A 23,840-nucleotide genomic window follows, 5' to 3' on the forward strand; every position below is an offset into this window, starting at 1 on the left:
GGATTGCAAAACCAGTAAGCGGTGCAAGCAAACAGAAAAATAGATAGATCCTCTGGTTTCTAAGTTAACAGCCTAAAATAAATCTTGGGTTTGTTGCTACACCCAGCATTTCTGGCCAAAGCTTTCTCGCAAACAGAGATTTGGCAGCTGTCCTTTTTTTTGTGACTCGAAGTTGCTTCACTCAAAGTCTGTGAACAGGAGCTTTCTCTTTAAACATGATGGGGGGCTGCAGGTGGTGAGGATTACTGCAGTCTGCTTCCTGACTTATAGTAGCTAACCATTAGGTCAGCATTTCAGCCCTTTTACTAACGTGACTTCTGGGAGCAATTTGGTGTGTTTTAGTTTTTGCCTGTGGATACTGCATATCTAGGAAATTGCCTTCTCAGTCTATGTCTAGGGATGAGTGAACTCTGTCACTTCTAATCTTTTAAAAACATCAGTCTATTTAGAAAATAAGTGGATTGTGACTAGTCCCTTGCATGTAAAATAGCTGGTAGGTTGCTCTGAGTTGAAGAAACGGGGGATAGTGGCAAGAACACTTAAATTGAAGGTATGTTCCATCAGGATAGAGCTCCCCCAAAATGCAGATAACGTAGCATCCTGATTGTTAGGGTCAGTGAAGATGGAGCAATGCTGAACGTCTCAGTGATGAGATCTGGGTACAATTTCTCCCTTAGCCTTTGTCTGAATGTTTTTCCTATGTGGGGCCTATCATTACATTGTCCTGAGAAAGATATATGGGTCGTGGGTAGGAAAAGAGCGGGTGCTCCTGAGAAATAGGTCTGAGGATGCATGCCTATTTCTAAAATTACATGCTTGCATTGTTTGACATATCATGCCTGATACTATTTTTACATTACTTCTAAGTTTTGGAATCCTGGACCTATTGCATTGCTTATTCGATGTCTCATACTATTTGATTGCATTGTTTGAGCTTGTGCAACTCACCTTGCATCTCAGTGAGAAAATATATAACCTGGGTCCTCCATCCCAAGGAAGCCTCTTCTTGGGTGATGACTGTATTTCTAGCTGTGCTGCATGCTTGGTTTAACCACATGCATTACCCTTTAGGCTTTTGTTCCATACACACACATATACGGTTGTGATGAATGATGCCTTGCCTGGATGTACCTGGTAGACTTAATCTGCATTCACATTTCATAAAGATGTACAGGAACCTGACTCAGTTCTCATCCCCATCCCTCAAGCTAATTGTCGCCATTAAACAAATAGCTCTTGTTACCCTTGAAACAGGTGCAATGGTTAACTGGAGAAACAGGTGCAATGGTTAACTGTTCTTCCACACACAACAACAATTCTAAAACTAGAGGATCCTGATCAGTGAGAGGAAAGCTAACTTCAGTTAACCCATGAACCTGTGTTCGTCTGTTCCTGGTAAATGTCGCTAGGTGGGTTTTTTTTTAATCTCTGATTTTCAGCACAAGAAAGGAACAGCAAGCAACATGAGTCAAGCCAGGTTCTCAGTCTTCTTAAGCTGAAAGCAGCTTCTTGAAGGAAGATTGAATCAGTACCATTATGATCTTATGGATCTGGTTCTGTACTAGGGCTGCAAACCTCTGAGATGGGACAAGAGGCCTCCCAGAATTACACATGATCTCCAAACTACGTATTCATTCATTTATTTAAAACATTTATTTTCAGATGGCAAAAGCTAAGACAGGTGTAGCTGGTGGTGCTACAGTATGCATGAATATGTCAAACAGCACTATTTTATGTACTAAAAGTGCAATCCTACACAATTTTTCACTGTTCTAGGTCCACTTTAAATCAGCTTTTAGAAGACTGTGACTTGGTTTAGGAGTACAGTCTTATATTAATGTGTTTTATGTTGTTAAATCAGGAAAAAGAGTTTGGGCATGATGAGAAAAATATATGCTTCAAATTCCCCCAAATATATGCTTCAAATTCCCCCAAATTTCTGTGTGTCCCTTGAGTGTTTTTTCCCCACTCCAAAATTTCTTGTATGTTTACGGCTCTGATTGTGTATTTCTGTGTCCAATCGAAATAATTCATGGAGAAATTTTGCTCTAATATTGCATGTGTCCATTTGAGGCGCTGCATCACTACTTTCTTCTGTACTTCCCTTCAACTCTCTTATACTCCCACAATTTAAATTATTGTATGTGTATCCGTGTATGTGATATTAAGCTAAAGCTTATTCATTGGTTGAAATTTCTAGTGCTGGCCCAGAAATCCGTCCTGGAAAATGTCAGTGAATCCATCAAAGAAATCTTGAGAATTGAGTTCAGGAGATCAATAGAACTGGAGGTAAGTAATAACAGATATTAATAATGAATATTAATATTGGCTCATTCTATATACCAGAAACATGCTGACTATCAGAGGGATACTGGAGGGATATGGCTGTAGCTTGGCCATACCTTCAGCTTAGCAGGTGTCTTGACCCTAAATCCTGAGGACTCATGAAAGTTTCCATGTATTATAATATTGTGCATTTTTATGTAGTAACTAGTAACTAAGCTCGCTGCACCCAAAATACAGCGGGCACTAGCGGGGTCGTGATGAGGATGTTAGCGGCTCCGTGGGGCGGCCTGTGAGGCGCAGCCGGCTCGTCCTGTGCCCCCTCCCCGTCCCGCGGCCTACCTGTGGCTGTGGGGGGAGGCATGAGATGGCGGCGGGCGGGAGGCCAGGAGCAAGGCGAGGGGTTTTCTTGTGTAGGCGGCAGACACCGGCGCTGCGGCCACCTGCTGCCGAGGCTGGTGTGTCCTGGGGGCAGGGGCCAGTGTGGCCACTGGCGTGGCAGCACGGTGTGGAGCTTTGCGCCTCCCGATTGGTCAGTCCGGCGGCAAGGGACCATTGGTCCTTTGCCACCAGACTGACAATCGGAGGGCCCAATCGGCAGGCGCTTCACGCCTGCCAATTGTCATTCCAGGGGAAGGGGCCTATCGGCACTCTTCCACATCCCAGACAGGGCCCGTTGACGGAGCCCTTACTCTTTTATTTTATCCACTCCGCGAGGAGCGGTTAAAGATTGTTATGTTCATCGCTTCTTTGCTGGCCTAAGAAACCTCGTCTCCCTCACTCAACATTACTGTTAGCATACCAGAAGAAAATTCCCATTTGTACAGATTCTGTACTGTAGTGACGCCTCTCCGCCACTGCTTCAGCATGGGTGTGGCTTTCAACAGCGAACATCTTTAATGGACTCATGCTGGTTTATGCAAGCAGACACTCTGGGCAGAGGCACTGCATTTTCTGTAGCGTTAAGAGAGATGAAAGGAGGCAATTTCAGCTGCCGTGTGCCGAAAAGCATCACTAATGTTTATAAATAACCCATTTTCCTTTAGAACAAAGTTTGAGTCCAGTGACACCGTCAAAACCAACCAAGATTTATCCTGGGCACACGCTTTTGTGTGCACACCCATTCCTCAGAAAGGCTATGCCCAGAATAAAACGCTGCTTGCCTTAAAGTTGCTGCTGGGCTCAGACTTTGTTCTGTCGCTTCACCCTATGGCTACCCACCTGAATCAGTTTTCCTTAATTTACCCTGCAAGTGTCTTGGCTGATAAATGTCTGGAGCAGCTGCTGGTCCTGCTGTATCCATCAGTAGCACACCTAGCCTTCCAAGCCTTCATCCTCTGCCAACCTCATTTTCATAAAAGAAACAAAATTCTCCTATTCAGGGCTGAAACAAATGTGACGTGAATTGATTCTCCACTTTATTTTGGAAAGCCAATTAGCAATCTCAGGTGGGTGCTTTCAAAGTAGGGAAGGGGCTGGCGGGTGTTTTGCCCTTTGATTCTGTTCCTTTCCGTGATTTGAAACGCCCCTCCAAGGGTGTGTTTAGCTCTGTGTGGGGGAACAAGACGGTGGTGCCAGTATTTTACCCCACACAGAGATAATTGTACCTCTGGGGAGGTATTTCAAATTATGGAAGAGGGATGAGAGGAAAGGATAAAACACCTGTTTAACTTACTGACCTTTTTCTTATCTTCAAATATTAGCAGATTTCATGTGTCACGCCTGCATTACTCTCAGTTGCTGGTGTCACTGTGTTTTGATTAATTGGTGTAATGCTTGCATGCTTTCCGTGTTAAAGGAAATATGAGAGTTTCTTTCCGAAAGTACATTCGTTTTAAAATCTGGAGTGTTGTTTCCTCTTCAAGGAATTGCAATAAAATACTGGCAAGGTTGCTATGTTTTGACATTAATGGTCCACAAATTAATTGTCGGATATTTTGGAAACGCGTTCCCAGGAGTGAAACATCATCATGCAAAACAAACTTGTCTTTATTGTTAAGTTCTGCACATAAGCAGGTTTATGTACACTGCAACTGAAGGTGAAACCTTGTTCATTTCATCTTTTCCACCCTTACTTTTTCCTCTTGTATTATGGTTCACAGATGTTTCATTTTTATGATGCACTTTGCAGGGGGCAACTGTGTAAAATGCAGCACCATGGCAAAGAAAACTTGCAATGGGCGCGTGGTCTTTAACATTAATAGCTCAGTAGCAACATGAGGTATAAAATATGTAAGGTGATAACTTTTATTAGAGCAGTTTCTGGTGGTGGAAAAGAAGGTTTAAGCCTTTGAGGTTTATGGAGCTCACACATCAAATACAGAAACATTTGGAGCAAGTTTACACTAGCAATTTCAAAAGGAAAATGTCAACCTAATGTGACACTTCCCTGCAAGCCCTTCCTTGACGCACCCCTGGAAATGCTAGATCAGTTTCACATGGACGAAATTCGTATTGTTGGATTTGAAATTCCTCCCCCCAGTGAGATGTAACTTTGGGCTGGAATGGGAGATTTCTCAATAAAGAGATTGTGGCAATTGAAGAAGATTGATTTAAAGGCCTCCAAGCATTTGAAATGTGCACCCCATGTTTTCAGATTCCTCAACAGCCCTTGAAGCATGTATCTTTGAGCAGAGAGGGCATACATTTTGGGAACGGGTGAGAAAAGGAGGTGGTGTCACGCAGAGGACAGTTTCTCGCTTAACATTGTGTTCATTGTTACTTTTCTGTGCTGGTGGTAAGAGCAGGAAGCAGATCAGGAAGGGAGGCAGGTGGAAGGATTCCTCCTTGCAGACTGTTAGAAGAACATTGACCAGTGGTGGCCTGACCTTGTTTACCCCATACCATATATCTGTAGAAGAAGAAGAAGCAGCGCTGGCTCTTATATGCCGCTTTTCTCTACCCAAAGGAGTCTCAAAGCAGCTTACAGTCACCTTCCCTTTCCTCTACCCACAACAGACACCCTGTGAGGTAGAAGAAGAGGAAGAGTTGGTTCCTATATGCTGCTTTTCTCTACCTGAAGGAATCTCAAAGCGGCTTAAAATCGCCTTCCCTTTCCTCTCCCCACAGCAGACACCCTGTGGGGTGGGTGAGGCTGAGAGAGCCCTGATATTACTGCTCGGTCAGAACAGCTTTATCAGTGCTGTGGTGAGCCCAAGGTCACCCAGCTGGCTGCATGTGGGGGAGTGCAGAATCTAACCTGACATGCCAGATTAGAAGTTCGAACTCCTAACTACTGCACCAAACTGGCTCTACCAAACATAGGACTGCCAGTCTCCAAGTGGGATCTGGGGGTCCCCAGAATTACAGCTCTTCTCCAGACTACAGGAGTCAGTTCTTCTGGAGAACATGGCTACTTTGGAGGGTAGATTCTATGGCATTGTACCTCACCCTGTCTTCCCCAGGTTCCATCTGCAAATCTCCAGGAGTTTCTCCAGATCCAACCTGGATCTGGTGACTGTATCCCCCTATCCCCTGTCAGTGGCCAAGGGGAACCTGGTGAGCCTACCCCTGTATCCCTTTCCAAACAATGCTAATCATTTTAGCCTTGTCGGTTTTGTTTGTTTCAAATATCTATATCGCCGCCTTTCTCCCAAGCATCTTAGGCCCCAAAGTCGATAACAGCAATATAAAAACAATTGGATAAAAAACCCTAAAACGTATAAAAGTAAACAAAGAAAGAAAGCCTATACTGGCGTAACAAAAACAAAGGAACAAACAAAGAATAAAATGCAGTCGTTGTACAGAACCAGATTTGCAAAATGATATGATTACAGATAATTGAGGTTGAGAGGGGACATGATAGCCCTCTTTAAGTATGTGAAATGTTGTCATGTGGAGGAGGGCAGGATGCTGTTTCCGTTGGCTGCAGAGGAGAGGACACGCAGTAATGGGTTTAAACTACAATTACAACGATATAGGCTAGATATCAGGAAAAAAATTTCACAGTCAGAATAGTTCAGCAGTGGAATAGGCTGCCTAAGGAGGTGGTGAACTCCCACTCACTGGCAGTCTTCAAGCAAAGGTTGGATACACACTTTTCTTGGATGCTTTAGGATGCTTAGGGCTAATTCTGCGTTGAGCAGGGGGTTGGACTAGATGGCCTGTATGGCCCCTTCCAACTCTATGATTCTATGATTCTATGAATTGTGTGCGGTTGCTAGCATTGATAGCATTCATCCATTCCAAGTTAACAACTAAAATCCGAACTGAAATCAAAGCCAACACATGCATCTTGACGGGATCGTTCTCATTCAATACTATCCCAGTGCAATGTTTCCCATCCTGGTGGGTGATATTGGCCTTGTATAAGGAAACCCTCCAAGCTGGGTGACAACTCTCAAAACATGGACAGTCTAAAATTAAATGATCCTGAGGATTACGCCCATGCAGGCCCAGCCTTTGAGAAACGGGTTTTTTAAACCTGCCTTTTGTTAAATTAGAGGGAAACATATAAAAGTACATTAAAGCCCATTTAAAAAAAACAGCAGGGTATTCCCCATCAGCAGTTTTAGGGGCTATTCTATAGCTATGGGGCAGCCACTGAAACAAGAAGAAAGAAGAAGAACAACAACAACAAGAACAGTTGGTTCTTATATGCTGCTTTTCTCTACCCAAAGGAGGCTCAAAGTAGCTTACAGTCGCCTTCCCATTTCTCTCCCCACAACAGACACCCTGTGAGGTGGGTGAGGCTGAGAGAGCCTCAATATTATTTCTTGGTCAGAGCAGCTTTATCAGTGCTGTGGGGAGCCCAAGGTCACCCAGCTGGCTGCATGTGGGGGAGCGCAGAATCGAACCCGGCTCGCCAGATTAGAATTCCACACTCCTAACCACTACACCAAACAAGCCCAAGCCGAGACCTTTTCAGAATGTGCTTTAGCCATGGGGGTATTGACAGTACTTTGTGTTGGAAAGAATGAAGTTGCCACGCAGGAACACGCAAGGCTTTCATAATGCATTGACATTTTGAATTGGACCTGAAAACCACTCAGCAGCCACTGAAGGGACTTCAGAAAGGAGCGCTGTGAACTTGAGTCGTGCTTAGCCTTCCTTCCCAGTAACAAATGAGTTGCTGCATTTTATGCTAGCAGCAGTTTCAGAGTAGCCTTCAAGGGCAGCCTCATGTACAGCACATAACAGTAATGCCGATTTAATCATTTACAATTGGATGTGTGAATAACATTGATGAGGGTGAGCCATGGTTCCTGGCTATGCTTGTACTGTGGGAAGTGAATTCTTAAAGCTGTCAGTGTAGAATTTTACAAAAATGTGTTGAAAAGGGGTGCAATTTTGGAGGATCGATAATGAAAAGGAACCAGTTTCAACTGTTTACAAAAATTAGATTCTCCCCTCCACCCCATGCTGGCATCATAGTCTTCTAAATTTGAGATTCTGGTCATATACCTTGGTAGCATATTCTGTCAGTAGAGTGTGATGACAGTATATTATGGAGTGTATATATTTTTTAAGTGGCCCCACGTTGCAGGGGGTGGTTAGGAGCGCAGATTTCTAATCTGGCGAGCCGGGTTTGATTCCCTGCTCCTCCACATGCAGCCAGCTGGGTGGCCTCGGACTGGCCACAGCACTGAGAAAGTTGTTCTGACTGAGCTCTGTTCTGACTGATATCAGGGCTTTCTCAGCCTCACCCACCGCACAGGGTGTCTGTTGTGGGGAGAGGAAAGGGAAGGAGATTGTAAGCCACTTTGAGACTCCTTCTAAAGCGGCATATAAGAACCAACTCTTCTTCTTCTTCTTCTTCTTCTTCTTCATCATGATCATCATCATGATCATCATCATGATCATCATCATGATCATCATCATCATCATCATCATCATCACGGCATGATTGAAGGGTTCATGCACTCCTCCTTCCCTCCCCCTTCTCTACTTATTCCCTCCAGTACAATTAGTTACTTCCTGTTTAGTGTAAGCCATGGTTGGCCATTACATTTGGAACTTTACACTTGCTGCCTTCTAAACCAGGATTGCATAACATGGTTGAAGGAAGTTTGCAATCCTGATGCGAAGGCCAAGTCTAGCTTACTGTTTGCTTATGTGAAGAGAGCCAGCATGGTGTCGTGGTTAAGAGTGGCAGTCTTTAATTTGAAGAAACAGCTTTGATTCTCCATTCTTCTACATGGGGCTAGCTGGGTGACCTTGGCCTAATGACAGTTCTCTTAGAGCTGTTCTTGAAGAACAGTTCTCTTAGAGCTCTCTCGGCCCTACCTCCCTCACAGGGTGTCTGTTGCGGGGAGAGAGAGGGGAAATGTGTTTGTAAGCCGCTTTGGAATTCTTTTGGGTAGTGAAAAGCACGTTATAAAAAAAACAGCGCTTGTCTAAATGGAATGTTAAACTGTGATTTACACAGAACGGAAAGCAATTGTTTGAACTAGAGTACATGGAGGGGAGAGGGACCATAGAATCATAGAATCATAGAGTTGGAAGGGGCCACACAGGCCATCTAGTCCAACCCCCTGCTCAACGCAGGATTAGCCCTAAGCATCCTAAAGCATCCAAGAAAAGTGTGTATCCAACCTTTGCTTGAAGACTGCCAGTGAGGGGGAGCTCACCCCCTCCTTAGGCAGCCTATTCCACTGCTGAACTACTCTGACTGTGAAAATCTTTTTCCTGATATCTAGCCTGTATTGTTGTACTTGAAGTTTAAACCCATTACTGCGTGTCCTCTCCTCTGCAGCCAGCAGAAACAGCATCCTGCCCTCCTCCAAGTGGCAACCTTTCAAATACTTAAAGAGGGCTATCATGTCCCCTCTCAACCTCCTTTTCTCCAGGCTGAACATTCCCAAGTCCCTCAACCTATCTTCATAGGGCTTGGTCCCTTGGACCCGATGAGAGAGTTACTCATTCATTAACATCACCCCACACATTTTAGATGCAAGACAGATACAACCTCTCCAGCTCATAAGATACCTCCGTAGCATCCTTTCCTGTAATGAAGAGCAAGCTGCTTGGTATTTCAGCAAAAGTAATTGGACAGCAATGGCTGCCACCAGGTGTTTGCATATCTGTTTTTAAAAATGTGTTTCTGCTTTTTAGGTTTACAGACTTTCTCCAAAATTCTCTTTTATGGTGACCTCGGGTCCATTTGTTTACACAGCAATTGCTGTCATAAATGCTCTTGTGAACAGCAGCCTTCTTCGTGGTCAGATGCCTCTAATTTCATCACTGCAACCTTCTTTCACTGTTCCAGACTGCAAATTCCATGTGCAAACAGGTAAGTTAAATAATCGTTCTATTATTTTTACCGTATAGAGCAAGAGTAGAGAAACTTGGTCGTGTTGATTTTGAGTGCTATTTAGACCCTAAAACAATGTCGGTAAAACACCCTAGGGCAGAAAGATAGGTGTCTTAAGCAGCGTCACTCACAGAATATGTTGGCTTTATTTGGGGGGAGGGGAGGTACAAAATAATGAACGGTCTTATTAATGAAATAATTGTTGGGAATCCCTGATCTATAGAGATTTAGATACAAATAGTAGCACTAACATATTTAACTTTAAATTTCCAGTGCTTCAGTTTGTGCCTCAAAACATGGACATTCGCGTCTGTAACTTCAGTCAGCATATTGAAAAAGGGCTGACTATTGCATTTGGGGAAGTCAGGAAGCATCATCCGGACATATCTAACTTCTCTGTGCAGGTGAGATAAGATGGTTCTGAAGGGAACGTTTCCATCCTCTCTCCTTTCCCCCGAAATACTGATTCAAGTGGGTAGCCGTGTTGATCTGAAGCAGCACAACAAAACAAAATCAGAATCCGGTGGAACCTTTAAGACCAACAAAGATTTATTCAAGGCGTGAGCTTTCGAGGACAAGCACTTAGTCTTAATCTGAGGAAGAGTGCTTGCACTCGAAAGCTCCTGTTTGTGAGGGTCTCCTTTTCCCCAGGAGTAGAAGTCTGGAAGGGATGACTCAGTGGACTAGAGCTGGAGGGGTGCTGAAAAGCCCGTTTCTCTATGCCTTGCACTATTTATGGCAGGGGTAGTCAAACTGCAGCCCTCCAGATGTCCATGGACTACAATTCCCATGAGCCCCTGCCAGCAATGGGAATTGTAGTCCATGGACATCTGGAGGGCCGCCGTTTGACTACCCCTGATTTATGGTTTCTTGGATACCAGCCATTGTATTCTTTTGCCTTGTTAAAAACCAGCTAAAAGCCATCTAACACAGGCTGTATTCTACAGGTACGGCACAGTATACATCAAAAGCCTTCCTAAAATAAACTTGAATCTTAAATGCCATCTGAGGAAAACTGCTTTTGTATCACACACAGGAATTATTGAGCTGAATGGCCAATCTTTTTTCTTGTAAATAAATGAAACACACAAACTTTAGATGAAGAATTGAGGCTGCAAGAAAATGTCTGACCTAAATCCACATTGAGACATCATGGCGGAGATGACGTGTGAACCAGGTCATCTTGAGATGTAGTGCAACATCTTGGTCATTGTTCTACATCTGTTCTATAGTGCATGCATACTACTTCCCTCAGCCAACAACACAGCTCTTTCTTCATTGGCTCCCTAGACAAATGCCAAGAGTCTTTTTGATGCATTTCTTGGGAAAGCCCAATGCACACTAAAATCATCGCTAAAAGCCTTAGTCATGGGCTCAAATTTTTAAAAATTGCCCTTTGAAATATTTGTGTTTTTAGAATGGTAGGTTGGAAAATGACAAATGATGCTCATCTTTTCCCTTTTTCTAACACAATATTTTCCAGATATTGAATATAACCCTGGGTAGGTCTAGAGCAATATATCGTCAGGGGCCCGTGCAGATCGTATTTGCTGTTCGAGAGAAACGGGGCTTCTTGAATGGATCTGAAGTCAGTGAACGGCTTAGGAACCTGTCTGTGGTGGAGTTCAGTTTCTACTTGGGCTTTCCTGTGCAGCAAATTGCAGAACGTAAGTATTCTTTTAGGTGAACAAAATGTCTCGTTTAAATGACTCCCATGTATGTAAAAAGTACTTTTCATGTCCAGATAAGTCTGTCTCCGGATTCTGTGGCTGGATTCACATGTCCAGTTTGGCCACGGTTAAGTAAATGTGCAGAAACCCCAGCCATGCTAGGATTGTGTGTGCCTTGGCTTCTTCTTTCCTCTTCTTCCACCTACTAAGAACAGCAGGGCGAATGAACAGGGCTTAAGAATTACTCCACTTGCATCAGACATACCAACACAGAGAAAGGTCTGAAATGGCATTAGTCTTCCCTCCTCTCACCTCAAACAGATTCTTAATCAGAGTTTAATCCTGGCTTAGTATCACAGATACGGGACAGAAAACACCGGTAAAGCCATGGGGCTACACCCACATGTCATAGATTACCAGAGTTAAACCGGCATTCCTTGCATTATACTTTGCAGGAGAGGAGCATTCCTGATTCTGGCACAGACTGGATTTGTGCACATGTTTATCTAACCACAGTTAAATAAATGCTGCAGCCTTGCTGCTAGGTCTAGCCAAGCTTTTCCTTGTGGTTTTGCCTCCATGTAGTTAGATGTATGCCCTGACCGGGATGGTCCAAGCTAGCCTGATCTAATCCGATCTCAGACGTTAAGTAGGGTCGACCCTGATCAGCATTTGGATGGGAGACGGCAAAGGAATACCAGGGTCTCTCTACACAGAGACAGGCAATGACCTCTGAACGTCTCTTGCCTTGAAAACTTACAGGGTTCACCTTAAGTTGACGGCGACTTAAGGCCAAAATAAAAAAGTTAGCTGAATGCCCTCTCTCAACAGTGGGGCTTCATTTCTGGTTGTGGCTCCTAACAGCGATGTCCCTGAAGGCCGGTTCTCCTGGCCATATATTTAACCTATAAAGCAATCATATGATCACTTAGTTGAATGAAATACTTACAAGAACAAATGGATTGTATTTTGTGGCCATCAGCATGTACAAATGATCTGCTTTTTCTTCAGCACTGTCTACATGATGTTGCGGTCAGGTGTCAAGCATGTTTTGGATCATGAAATGGTTCAAAGCTTTTAAAAATCAGGATCATGTTTGGCGATTGTATTAATCGAATGGGTCAGGGAAGAAAAGTGCAGTTGTTGCATTCTTTCAAGGAGGATTGCTTTTAGGTGCCAAAGTGCTCTATCGCTTTGTGCTTTGCATGGCTGGAAGGGCAGGTGTGAGTCTAGGTATTTAATGGGGTAGGTCTTCCATCTTCTAGTAGTGTGGTTGCTCTTGACCAGGGGTAGTCCAACTGTGGCCCTCCAGATGTCCATGGACTACAATATCCATGAGCCCCTGCGACTTCCAATGCCCCAGCATCCTGCCTCCAGTTCCTGCAATTCCTGTGCTTCAAAAACCTTTTATTTCAAGTGCTTGCTGGACAAATGCATGGGTTTGTTTAAAAGCAAGCAAATTCAGGTGAAATGTGGATGGCTTGTTGAGTGTCAATCCTAAGCGTTAAGTTGTCGTTAAGGAAACTCAGCTCTTCATTTTAAATTTTATGTCCTTTAGCAGATGGCTAATTCCAGTATTCCCCAGGCTGTGGAGACATCAGTACAGGTTTCTTGCTGTTCGTTTTCCCATGGTATTTGTGTGTATAGGTAAAAGAAACTATCATATGGGCAAGCAGATTTCATGCCGTTAAACCACCAATATACTTCACTCTACATAATCATTTTTTCTCTGAATAATTGATCAACAACTAAGGGGGAAATGGTTCATATCTTTTCACTTACCTACTGTATAGATGGAGCATGGCTGAGACCAAGGGCTGTGTAGATGTTTAGAGAACTGCAGGAAATTAATAGCATAACATTTGGGGAAGTGTAATGTTCTGTCGATGGAATCATGTGTTTAGCCAGGGGTACAATAATTTCTCCCAATGCTTACCTTTTCGGAGCATTGTCCTGTGCCAAAGACAGTTGAGTTCTCACTGCAGGCTATGACTGTCCTGCCGATCTGTTCAGAGTGTGCCGTTCAGCAGCAGGCAGGTGGGAAGGTGCTGTGGCTCAGTGGTAGAGCGCCCGTTTTGCATGCAGAAGGACCCAGGTAGCAGTGATGTGAAAGATCCTTACCTGAGACTGTGTAGAGTGACAATATTGGCCTTTATGGACCAATGATCTGATTCAGTCTTTGGCAGCTCCATGTGTTCACCTAACACTTGTTCCAAATTTAGCCATTCCTTTAATGGTCTCTGCCAGGGTAAATGGGATGGCTGGCATGACTTGCTACGACCTAGAACTTTGGTTTGTAAATGGTTTGTGTATTTTATAGACCTCCTGTGGGTTCCAGCAGAGAATTCTTATAGCTTGTGCAGAAGACTGTTTTAAAGCAATCAAGGGACACATTCAGTTATGTTGGTGTTTACTTTTGGGAATGGAATGAGGGTAGTGAGTTTTAATATTTTAAGAGACAAGGGAAATAAGAGTAGATTATTTCACTGTAGAAGTTTAAAATTCAGAGTTGAAACGAAGGTATGAAAATCAGAAGAACCTTGCTAGTTCAGACCAGTGATCTGTCTAGTCCAGCATCCTGTTTCATGGCCAGCCAGATCCTCTGGATTTTTCATAATAATGATGATAATGATAATGATGATAATGAGAAGAAGAAGAAGAAGAAATTGTTTTTGTACATCCCCCCTTTCAGTACCTGAAGAAGTCTCAGAGCAGCTTACAATCGCCTTCCCCTCCTCTCCATACAATAAACCCCCTGTGAGGTAGGTGGGGCTGAGCTCTGAGAGAACTGCTCTGTGAGAACAGCTTTAACAGGACTGTGACTAGCCTAAGGTCACCCAGTTGGCTGCATGTCGAGTGATGGGGAATCAAACTCAGCCTGCCAGATTAGAAGCTGCCACTCTTAACCACTGCACACTGCCTACTTCCATATGAACTTACCCAGCGCTACAGCCATTATTGAAGGCCCTGCTCTGCTACCTCACATCTGAGGTTAGAAGGATGTTGACCCAAGAACAGACTCTTCCAACAGTGGCACTGAAATTTCCTCCCTAGTGTGATTTGTGAACCTCCAGGGCTTCCAGATTTGGAGGGCCCTCGACAGTAAGTTCATAGATGCCCCCTGTTGTCCTCTGTTCATGCTGCTCTTTGCACCCACTAACCCATATGCCTGTGCATCATTCCTCTGCCATCCATGTTCACAGATGCCTGAATCACTCACATGTCCTTTCCTAAGCTGGTGAGAATTTAAGATTGGTAGCAGGGTTGGTGGAATGCTTTCAGTCGAGCAGGTGAAGCTAGGGCATGCAAATTAGCAGCTGTGGTCCAGGCAGATGTCCTGGGCCCTGGAAGCGGCCTCCCCCCCCCAGGAAATACAGCTGCTGGCCCTGCCCTTCTATCACTGTCTTACATAAGTGTGTGAAAACATTTCTAATTCCTTTGGCATTCCCTCATTGACCCACCTTACTGTTTGTGTTGATGTCTGGCTGAGCTGCTTTTTAAACTTGTTTCATGTGTATATTTTTAAAAATTTATTTTGATGATGATGTGGCTGCTTGCCACCTTTAAGACTCTGAATTGGGTGGAGATAGCATAAATATGCATTTTATAATTGATGATTTGGCTGTTCACCACCTTGAAGACTCTGAATTGGGTGGAGATGGCATAAATATGTTTCAAATAAATTAATTCCAAGTTACAGCCAAGCCCAGGAACCTTCCCCTTTTATTCTTCCGCAACATTAGCACGCTGGATTCCAGAAGATGGCACATTTACTGTGCAGTATTAAGCAGATAGACTCATCCACAATGGAGCTTACTATCAGAAGAACATTCATAGGATTGTAGCATTCGTTATTTGTTTGGAAATAAGACAGTGAGCTTTCTAATTTTGCAGTGTAGCTTTGCTCCACCTTCCAATCTGTCTCAAATATATAATACCTCTGTAGGAATTAATTAAACTAATTGAATGGTCAGAACATAGCACTGGCAGCAGTAATTATGATACTGCAGGATTATGCACAATTATCACAATAGGAACTGGAAATAGCCTCTTGATTCTTGTCTGTTATAGTTCTGGAGCTTACTGTTAATACAATATTTTCTGTCTCCTCCCCCATCCATTTTTTCCCCTCCAGCTGTTTATTACCCTCAGCTGAACACGTCTCACTTAATGAAATCTTCTTGGGTGCGAACAGGTATGTACAACTATAAAGCTGAATCATTTTTTATGATATTCTGTTAGCTGGATAGCATGAAGACTCAATCATGAGAGATATTTTAATTTTTTTTAAGTAGTGATCATGGTTTTGAAACCATATCTAAAGTAGATAAAATTATGTGTCGTTTGGTTAGTTCACTGGGGGGACAGATTGGAAAATAACTATAAGGGTGAAAGGAGGGAAATTTTTAAATAGAATGATGTTTATTTCTTCAGTTTGCTTTAAGAGTTTAACGTCATTGTGTATTTTGGAATGCAGTTTTATTATTAGGAACGAAAATTTAAATGGAAATTGAAAGCATAATAAAACGTCTTTTCAGAGGACCAATTTTTAGTGTTGTATATTATCCTACAAGGACTTCCATTTTATATTTATAGACTTCACTGAAGCATTTCATTTGTTTCCCACTTTTTTTCCCAGTGGGGACCCAAAGTGGCTTACGACTTTCTCCCTTTCTCCTTTCTATACTCACAGCAGCCTTGTTTGTTTGTTTGGTTATTTGTTTGTATTTTGCCCTTTCCTGGTGGCTCAAGGCCGATCGTATCAGTTTCAGGAACACAGTTAAATATACACTAAACTAAACATATATGGATAAAGAGTTTAGGGTTTAAAACTATAAAATTGAAGATTTAAATTTATATACAAGCTGCCCCCTTCTCCTAAGAGAACTGCAGGGGGCATATAATAAATCCCTGGAGGATTGACTGGATGGACTTTAGGCAGGAAGGCCAGCATGTTTTTGAAATTGTTTCCTTGCGAAATGTGTGACTGGCCAATGTCCCCCAGCAAGCTTCCATGGCAGGATGAGAATTCGAAACTCATTCTTCCAGATTCTAGTCCAACATCTACTGAACAATTACATCATGCTGGCTAGGGAATGAAATTATTGAAGGTGATAACTGCAAATTGTATCCAGGGTTGTGTAAATTCCTCGATTAGAGATCTTGACCCAAATCTTGCCTTTATGAATGATTGTAACATTTATGGTTTATAACATTTATAACCTTTATGGCTGTGGTTCTGGCTATGCATCCAGAAATTCAGGATACGTATTAGCCATGTATCTAAAGTGAATCTATGGGATTGGTTGTGGACAGATTTTTTTCTAATTAACTCTCACTTGTTTCCGCCTTCTCACTACATCCTCAGTACCGTTTGTCTATGTAGGTCTCGTGATCCCCAGCATAGTGTTCCAAGGAGGACCATTTGTCACCAGCAGAAAAGCTGGTTGGATCCCAGAGCTGCTGCTAAACATTTCATTTAAATTCATTTATCTGAAGCGTTTCCATCCCAACTTGTGTCTTGGACTCAAAAGGCAGACTTGTGATAAGTTTGGCCTTTCCTAATCTGTCCTACTGTATCTTGGAGGAAAGGGGAAACCAAGTATACCCCCAAGATCTCCTTGGTGGAAAGAAAGGGATACAAATATAATACCCTCTGCTTAACTGGCTGTCACCAATGGAGATGGGGAGTGCATTGCAGTAATGTCAGGACATGGGATAAGTTAAACCAGATGTTATGGAGGGGGAAATTTCAGGGAAGCCAAATAATAGAACTTCATTCACTTTGGAAGCGTGCCTTCTTTTTCTTAATACAATCTTCCATCAGATGAAATATGTGGGACCACACAGTTATAAGAAATATTTTGGTTTTGATGTAATTTGTTAATTGAATTTGAAATGACAAGTACGTTGTGAGTCCCTTTCACAGTCACCACCCCTCATAAGTAAACTGTCAGTTGTCCCATAGGTTTGTGCTATGGAAGAGCCTGCAGTGGTCATCATCTGATAAGGACATGATATGTTAGGAACTTAATAAGCACTTGTTCTGAAGTTCATGTCTATCACCTGTTTTCTGTGCTGGAAATCATTGGGACTCACTCCCAAATAGGTCTGCAAGGACTGTGCCTGAATTACCTGTCTTTTTTTCTAGCCCGCAAATGACTCTATAACGCTGACCATGCTTGTTTTTCAGGACGCCTTACAGAAATCCATAACATTAAGGCCAATAACAGTACAACTAAATTGCAATTTAAAAAAAATAAAGAATGGTTTAGCACCAGTGGCAGCAAACAAACAGGCCTCAATAATATTTTAAAGAACCAGGAATCTCTATTTTTAAAGCAATTAAAGATAGTTTCAGAGGGTAGTTATGTTGGTCTGCCATAGAAGGCCTGGGTGTTATCCAGTGATTCCTTAATGACCAACAAGATGTTGAGGGTAGAAGCTTTACAATGTCAAACTTCCCTTTTGAGTGTTAAAAGCTACTAGATGTGAATTTAATAAAAGTAATTTAAAACAGCAGTTTAAAAATGACTGTCGAAATAATAACAACCATATGCACACCATTGTACACATACAAAATACACAGTACAACCAGACTTAAATAAAAGTTTGGATCACATGTATCTGTCCAAAAGTGTTCATCAGAGCATAGAGGCTTCGCCTGCTACAAGACTTTTTGGCATTGTGGAAAGAAGATGACGACAATGATGAAGAGTTCGTTTGTATACCTTGTTTTTCTCTACCCAAAAGAGTCTCAAAGCAGCTTATATTTGCCTTCCCTTTCCTCTCCCCACAACAGGGGAGGTGGGTGAGGCTGAGAGAGCCCTGGTATTACTGCTCAGACAGAACAGCTTTATCAGTGCTGTGGCGAGCCCAAGGTCACCCAGCTGGCTGCATGTGGAGGAGCAGGAAGCAAACCCGGCTCGCCAGATTAGAAGTCCGTGCTCCTCACCACTACACTAAGCTTGTGGCACCAGGAGAAGCTGTGCCATTAATGATGCACATTCACTCAGTCCAACTATCAGTGAAACGATATTGTCCTCCATTTTGTTCTTAGGTTGTGCTCCTTCTACTGCTCCAGTTTCAATCCTTGCCTCAAATTAATTCCCTCTTACTGTTGTACAAGTGCATTTCTGCATATTTATTTTAATGTAGCTTTATCCAGCCCTTTTCTTCAAGGGCTCAGGAAAGTGTGCATGGCTTACGACTTTCTCCCTTTCTCCTTTCTATACTCACAGCAGCCTTGTTTGTTTGTTTGGTTATTTGTTTGTATTCTGCCCTTTCCTGGTGGCTCAAGGCCGATCGTATCAGTTTCAGGAACACAGTTAAATATACAGGTGGGGTGAGTGGGAATAGCCACTGCAAGGGCACCCATTGAGCTTCACCGTTGAGTGAGAGATATTGTTCTGGCTCCCTAAGACCATGTCACTCTGATTTTGTCTCTTTCATTTAATTACTTCACATATAAGCACTCGTGCTAATATCTGTATTGGCAACAGGAGGCAGATGCATTTCAAAGAAGCTTTGGAATAACACAGAGACCTTTAATTAGGCCTTTATTCTGAAGGAGGATGGTGAAAAAGAGGAGCTTTACAGCTAAGGAAGAAGAATACTTGCCTACGAGATTCTGGACTTATATGCGTAGCATATAAAGCATTATTTCATGTATATCAGTAAAGAGAAACCTCGATCATTCCCCAAGGCTACTATTCTGGGTGGTGTCCTTTATGATAGGAAATCACTGGTTGGCTTAAATCTGAAGCTATGTATTCAAATACCAGTTTTCCCGCTTGTATTTTTCTTTCAATGTAGTTCTTTTGGGTGTCATCAACAAGAAGATTCAAGAGGATGTGTTCCAGGCTGACATGGAGAGAAAACTAGCCCAGTTACTAAACGAGGCCTTGGGCAGAGGGCGGATATGGAGAAGGGCAACTTTTGCTGGGAACAATGTTGTGCAGGTAAAATTAAAAGAGAATTCCTGCAGAAGCTGCACTAAGCCAACGCCCCCATTGTTTGAATTAGATTTTACTGAAGAGGTTTTTTTAACTTTACTTATAGCTCATCTTTCTCCCCAATGGAGACTCAAAGCAGCTCACATCATTCTCCTCTCCTCCATCTTACCCTCACCGCAGCCATGAGAGTGTACGACTGGCCCAAGGTCATCCTGTGAGCTGGCTTAGCATGGTGGGGATTTGAATTTGGCTTTTCCAGTTCTTAAGAGCCTCTTGTGGCGCAGAGTGGTAAGGCAGCAGACATGCAGTCTGAAGCTCTGCCCATGAGGCTGGGAGTTCAATCCCAGCAGCCGGCTCAAGGTCGACTCAGCCTTCCATCCTTCTGAGGTCGGTAAAATGAGTACCCAGCTTGCTGGGGGGTAAATGGTAATGACTGGGGAAGGCACTGGCAAACCACCCCATATTGACTCTGCCATGAAAACGCTAGAGGGCATCACCCCAAGGGTCAGACATGGTGCTTGCACAGGGGATACCTTTACCTTTACCTTTTAGTTCTTAGTCTGATACACTTATCCCTACACCATGCTGTAGCTAAGCAGCAGTCAGGTTATAACAGCAGAATCCATCCTCTGTGACTGCCCCACATAATTTTTATATATATCCTGGTGGATGACTGTCCCTGCCTTTTGATCGGAGTGATCTTGTTAAAAGTGTCATGAATTGCTAAACAGAATATTCTTCAGGGTGCAGCTCTCTCTCCCCACTGTCTCAAAGTGTAACCTCTGAGCGGATATTGTTGCACATCCACCTTGACTCAGGCAGGCAATGTAGATGCTATAAAATAAATATATCCATATGAACAGATGAGAGCTAATTCATCAGGCTTGGTCTGACATTTTATATGCTGCAATTAGTGATGTAGTATTTACAATGTAGGACAGTGATGCTTCTTCATCTGGATTGAATCCAGACATTATTTCATACCAATAGAATGGCTGGGGGAATCGTAGGAGCAGTTCAGTAAGGTTGGATTGGTACAAGAATTGGTGAAACATGCTTCCCTCCTCCCTGTTTTGGGAAGCAACTTACATTTGTGGGAAGCCACTTTCCTGTTATTCAGTACTTTGTCCAAATAACCTTTCTGTTTTTTGAAGCAGTGGGGGGAAACAGGCAGGTGGAATGCAGCCTTGATCTGTGTTTATCAGAGTGGGAAAGCAGGGGGCTTCCCAGTAAGGACCTTGAAAGGAGAATGGGGACATTTGTTTCCTGTAAAACACTGGCTGGTATGAGAGAATTGGACTGAATGGAGGGTTCATTTACTGTTTTTTCATTGTCACTTCAGATAGATTAAAATTTTCCCTATTTTCTGTTTTCTATCCCACACCCTGGTCAATCACAACTCCTCCTCATTCTTCAAATATAGTAAGAGAACAAGATTTTCTGGCATATGGGATGCTGCAGTTAGATGTAGAACAGGGCTGCCTGAGAATGTTTGCACATAGGCTAAAGAAGAAGAGGAAGAGTTGGTTCTTATATGCCGTTTTTCTCTACCTGAAGGAGGCTCAAAGCGGCTTACAATCCCCTTCCCTTTCCTCTCCCCACAACAGACACCCTGTGAGGTGGGTGAGGCTGAGAGAGCCCTGATATTACTGAAGAAGAAGAAGAAGAGTTGGTTCTTATATGCCGCTCTTCTCTACCCAAAGGAGTCTCAAAGCGGCTTACAGTCGCCTTCCCATTCCTCTCCCCACAACAGACACCCTGTGGGGTGGGTGAGGCTGAGAGAGCCCTGATATCACTGCTTGGTCAGAACAACTTTTCTTGATAGATTCTCTGGAATCGGCTGTATAAGATCACTGAGGGCAAGGAGTTAGTTCTTGCTTGCATGAAGGCTTTCCTGAGCTTGGGATCATCTTAAAGAATCTAGATTATTCAATGTGAAAACAGCTACAGATATGCAGTAGAAAGTAAAGTGTCCCTCAGCATGTATGCTTAACCTTCAGTGTGACTCATCAGACCAGACTCTAGATTGCTGCCTTTGGATTTACACTTGCTGTGTCTCATTTTTCAAAATGTTAATTATAAGCAATTCTCATTCCAGGTCCATGAGATTTATATCTTCAGTCCTTTTTAGATTCCAGTTATAATTAATTTATTCTTAACGTTGGTTTTCCATCCCGAGTCACAGTTTTAGATTTGGTGATGGCGTTACCTTAACTGTAGATTATGGAACAGCAGCTGATAAATAGGCAGCTGCCAATTTTAATCTGATTTTTTAAAATGAGATCGGCAATTTATGTTTCTCGGATGTTTCTGCCTCCGAGTTGTGTGTTATGGATGCACAACTAATTTTAATTGAATTTTAAGGTTTTATATGTTCGCTGTTTGTTTTTAGTAGGAGGAGTTTTTGTCGGTGCCCCGAGGGCTTATTTTGACCATATAAATAAATCATAGCATGCACAAATAAGTGGGCTATTGAATTATAACATGCAGAAGCAATAAGGAGTCCTGTGGCACCTTGAGGATTAACAAATGTAGCAGAAGTTGCCGTGAGCTGGAGTTCAGTGCATATAAAATGTGGCCCTAATCTGGCAGAAATATCTGTACATGGATGTCAACAAAACGTGGCAGGGAAATATTATTCCAAAGGCAGGCAAAAAGACATGGCAACCCAAGACATCAGTGTTTTACATAACTGCACACAGCATGGTTGAAAGTAAAATCCAGTGAGAAGAGTAAATGGCATGACTGTGGAACATTCCCACAGGGCAATGTACTTGCAGAGTAAAGGGAATGGTGTCCATAAACCTCCAGTGGTGGACTGTTTCTTTCTGTAATAAAACTTATGTCCTATGTGGAACAGTGCAGTTTTCCTTTTGCTAGCCTGGTGAAGAAGTCATGGACCTCTTTTGCAACAGATTGGCAGTCTTCATATTGAAATTTTTGCCCAATTAAAGTTTAGCTTGTAGAAGTCACTGGAGGTCTCTCTGAATCTCTGAAAAAGGTTTTCAGGCCTGATGTCCGTTGGACTTCTTTGTGGTGAAAGTAACAAAGACAGAGCAGTCACAGGCAATATATTATGTCCGTCTCCTTATTAATGGACTCCTTCCAATAGATAATACTCCTATTGTTACACTATTGATAGCCTTTCTTTCACCCTCTCTTATATTTGAATGCTTGGACTTCATTTAGTATACTGAAGAATAATTTAGCGAGAGGAGAAAAACCAGGGGTGATTTTCTTCCCAGAAACCTGTCTGTCTTGCATTATTCTTGAATTAAATACGTAAGAAAAGCTGTGCTGGATGAGGCCAGTGTCACAGTGGTCCAAACAATTGTATCTTCCTTTTGTCAGAGCATGCATGGTTGATGTTCCCAACAGTACCCAGAAGTGCTAGTCTAGATTTGGATTCACCAGGAATCTCATTATAAATTTGACGTTTTGAGATACGGCGTTACTAGCCCCATAAATACCATGTTGGCCAAGAATAAATCCTCAGACAGTCACTGGAGATATCAAGCAATCTTCCTGTTATTTCTTTACTGAAAAGTCAAAAAGTATATAGTATATCAGCATATGCTGATAGAGTTGAACTCAGGCTCATCAAATGCTATCCTATGCAAGCCAACCGGGAAGGGTGGGCTATAAAAATGAAGTAGAAGTAGAAGTAGTAGTAGTAGTAGTAGTAGTAGTAGTAGTAGTAGTAGTAGTAGTAGTAGTAGTAGTAGTAGTAGTAGTTGTTGTTGTTGTTGTTGTTGTTTTGTTGTTGTTGCCCAAACTTTAACTCTCTGATTTAGCAACATTATATATATAGTTTATCACTTATTTGTATTATATTCATAGAATATAAAAATATAAATATATTTATATTTGTTATTTATCAGGTAGAAGGCCCAGCTTGAATCTCACATAAGTAGCTTTACAACACAAGACTTTTAATCTGAATCTTATAAATGTTTGTGTCCCTTTCCAGATTGTGAATGTATCACAAATAGAGGGAATTGACAACCCAGTCATGCTGGTTTATTTTGTGGAGGATCAAGATGGTGAAAGACTCAGTGCTATGAAGACAGCTGATCTGATTAATAGAGTGGATATCCAGAGAGCTGCTATCATCCTAGGACACCGCATTCGAGGCCCAGTGGCACAGCGTAAGTCCCACTAAGATTCTGATAAAATATCTGTTCAGCATTTTTGAGAAAATATTGCATAAACACAAGCAGTTATTTACCATATGGGTCCCTGGGGAGTCATTCCCCTGTAAAACGGAGCTCTTCCACCAGGTCTTTGGTTGAGACTAGGGCGGGTAAGATCAAGGATCCCTCCCCAGCCTGGGCCAGATCATTGGGCCACTCCTCACTACCCCTGAGGCAGGACGTTGTTGTATGGGAGAAGGGAGGATGGGATTTTAGCTGCCAGGCATGCTGCCGTTTTTATGGACTGATTTATTGGGTGTTTTATTGAGTGTGTTTGTTACCCGCCACAAGCCACTTTTGGGAGTGGTGGGCTAAAAATGAATGAATGAATGAATGAATGAATGAATGAATGAATGAATGAATGAATGAATGAATGAATGAACTGGTTCATGAGACAAAATTTGGCACAAAGTTGAACTGGTTCAGAGCCTCCAAATCAAAGTCCAGGAGAAGTGCCTTCTCCGAACATTTACTGGACGTGTCCAGT

The 23,840-nt window shown here is 42.7% G+C and overlaps 1 protein-coding gene across 1 annotated transcript in view; it reads left to right on the forward strand.

The window, feature by feature from the left end:
- Positions 1-23,840, forward strand: part of KIAA1549 (KIAA1549 ortholog) — a 129,834-nt gene that overhangs the window by 67,793 nt on the left and 38,201 nt on the right. The window contains exons 3-9 of the mRNA XM_077340797.1: positions 2,201-2,289; positions 9,337-9,514; positions 9,809-9,939; positions 11,019-11,202; positions 15,341-15,400; positions 19,021-19,166; positions 23,131-23,308. Coding sequence (XP_077196912.1) covers positions 2,201-2,289; positions 9,337-9,514; positions 9,809-9,939; positions 11,019-11,202; positions 15,341-15,400; positions 19,021-19,166; positions 23,131-23,308 — 966 coding nt within the window. The remainder of the gene's footprint in view (positions 1-2,200; positions 2,290-9,336; positions 9,515-9,808; positions 9,940-11,018; positions 11,203-15,340; positions 15,401-19,020; positions 19,167-23,130; positions 23,309-23,840) is intronic.

Source organism: Paroedura picta, chromosome 5 (assembly GCF_049243985.1).
Source record: "Paroedura picta isolate Pp20150507F chromosome 5, Ppicta_v3.0, whole genome shotgun sequence".
Lineage (NCBI taxonomy): Eukaryota > Metazoa > Chordata > Lepidosauria > Squamata > Gekkonidae > Paroedura > Paroedura picta.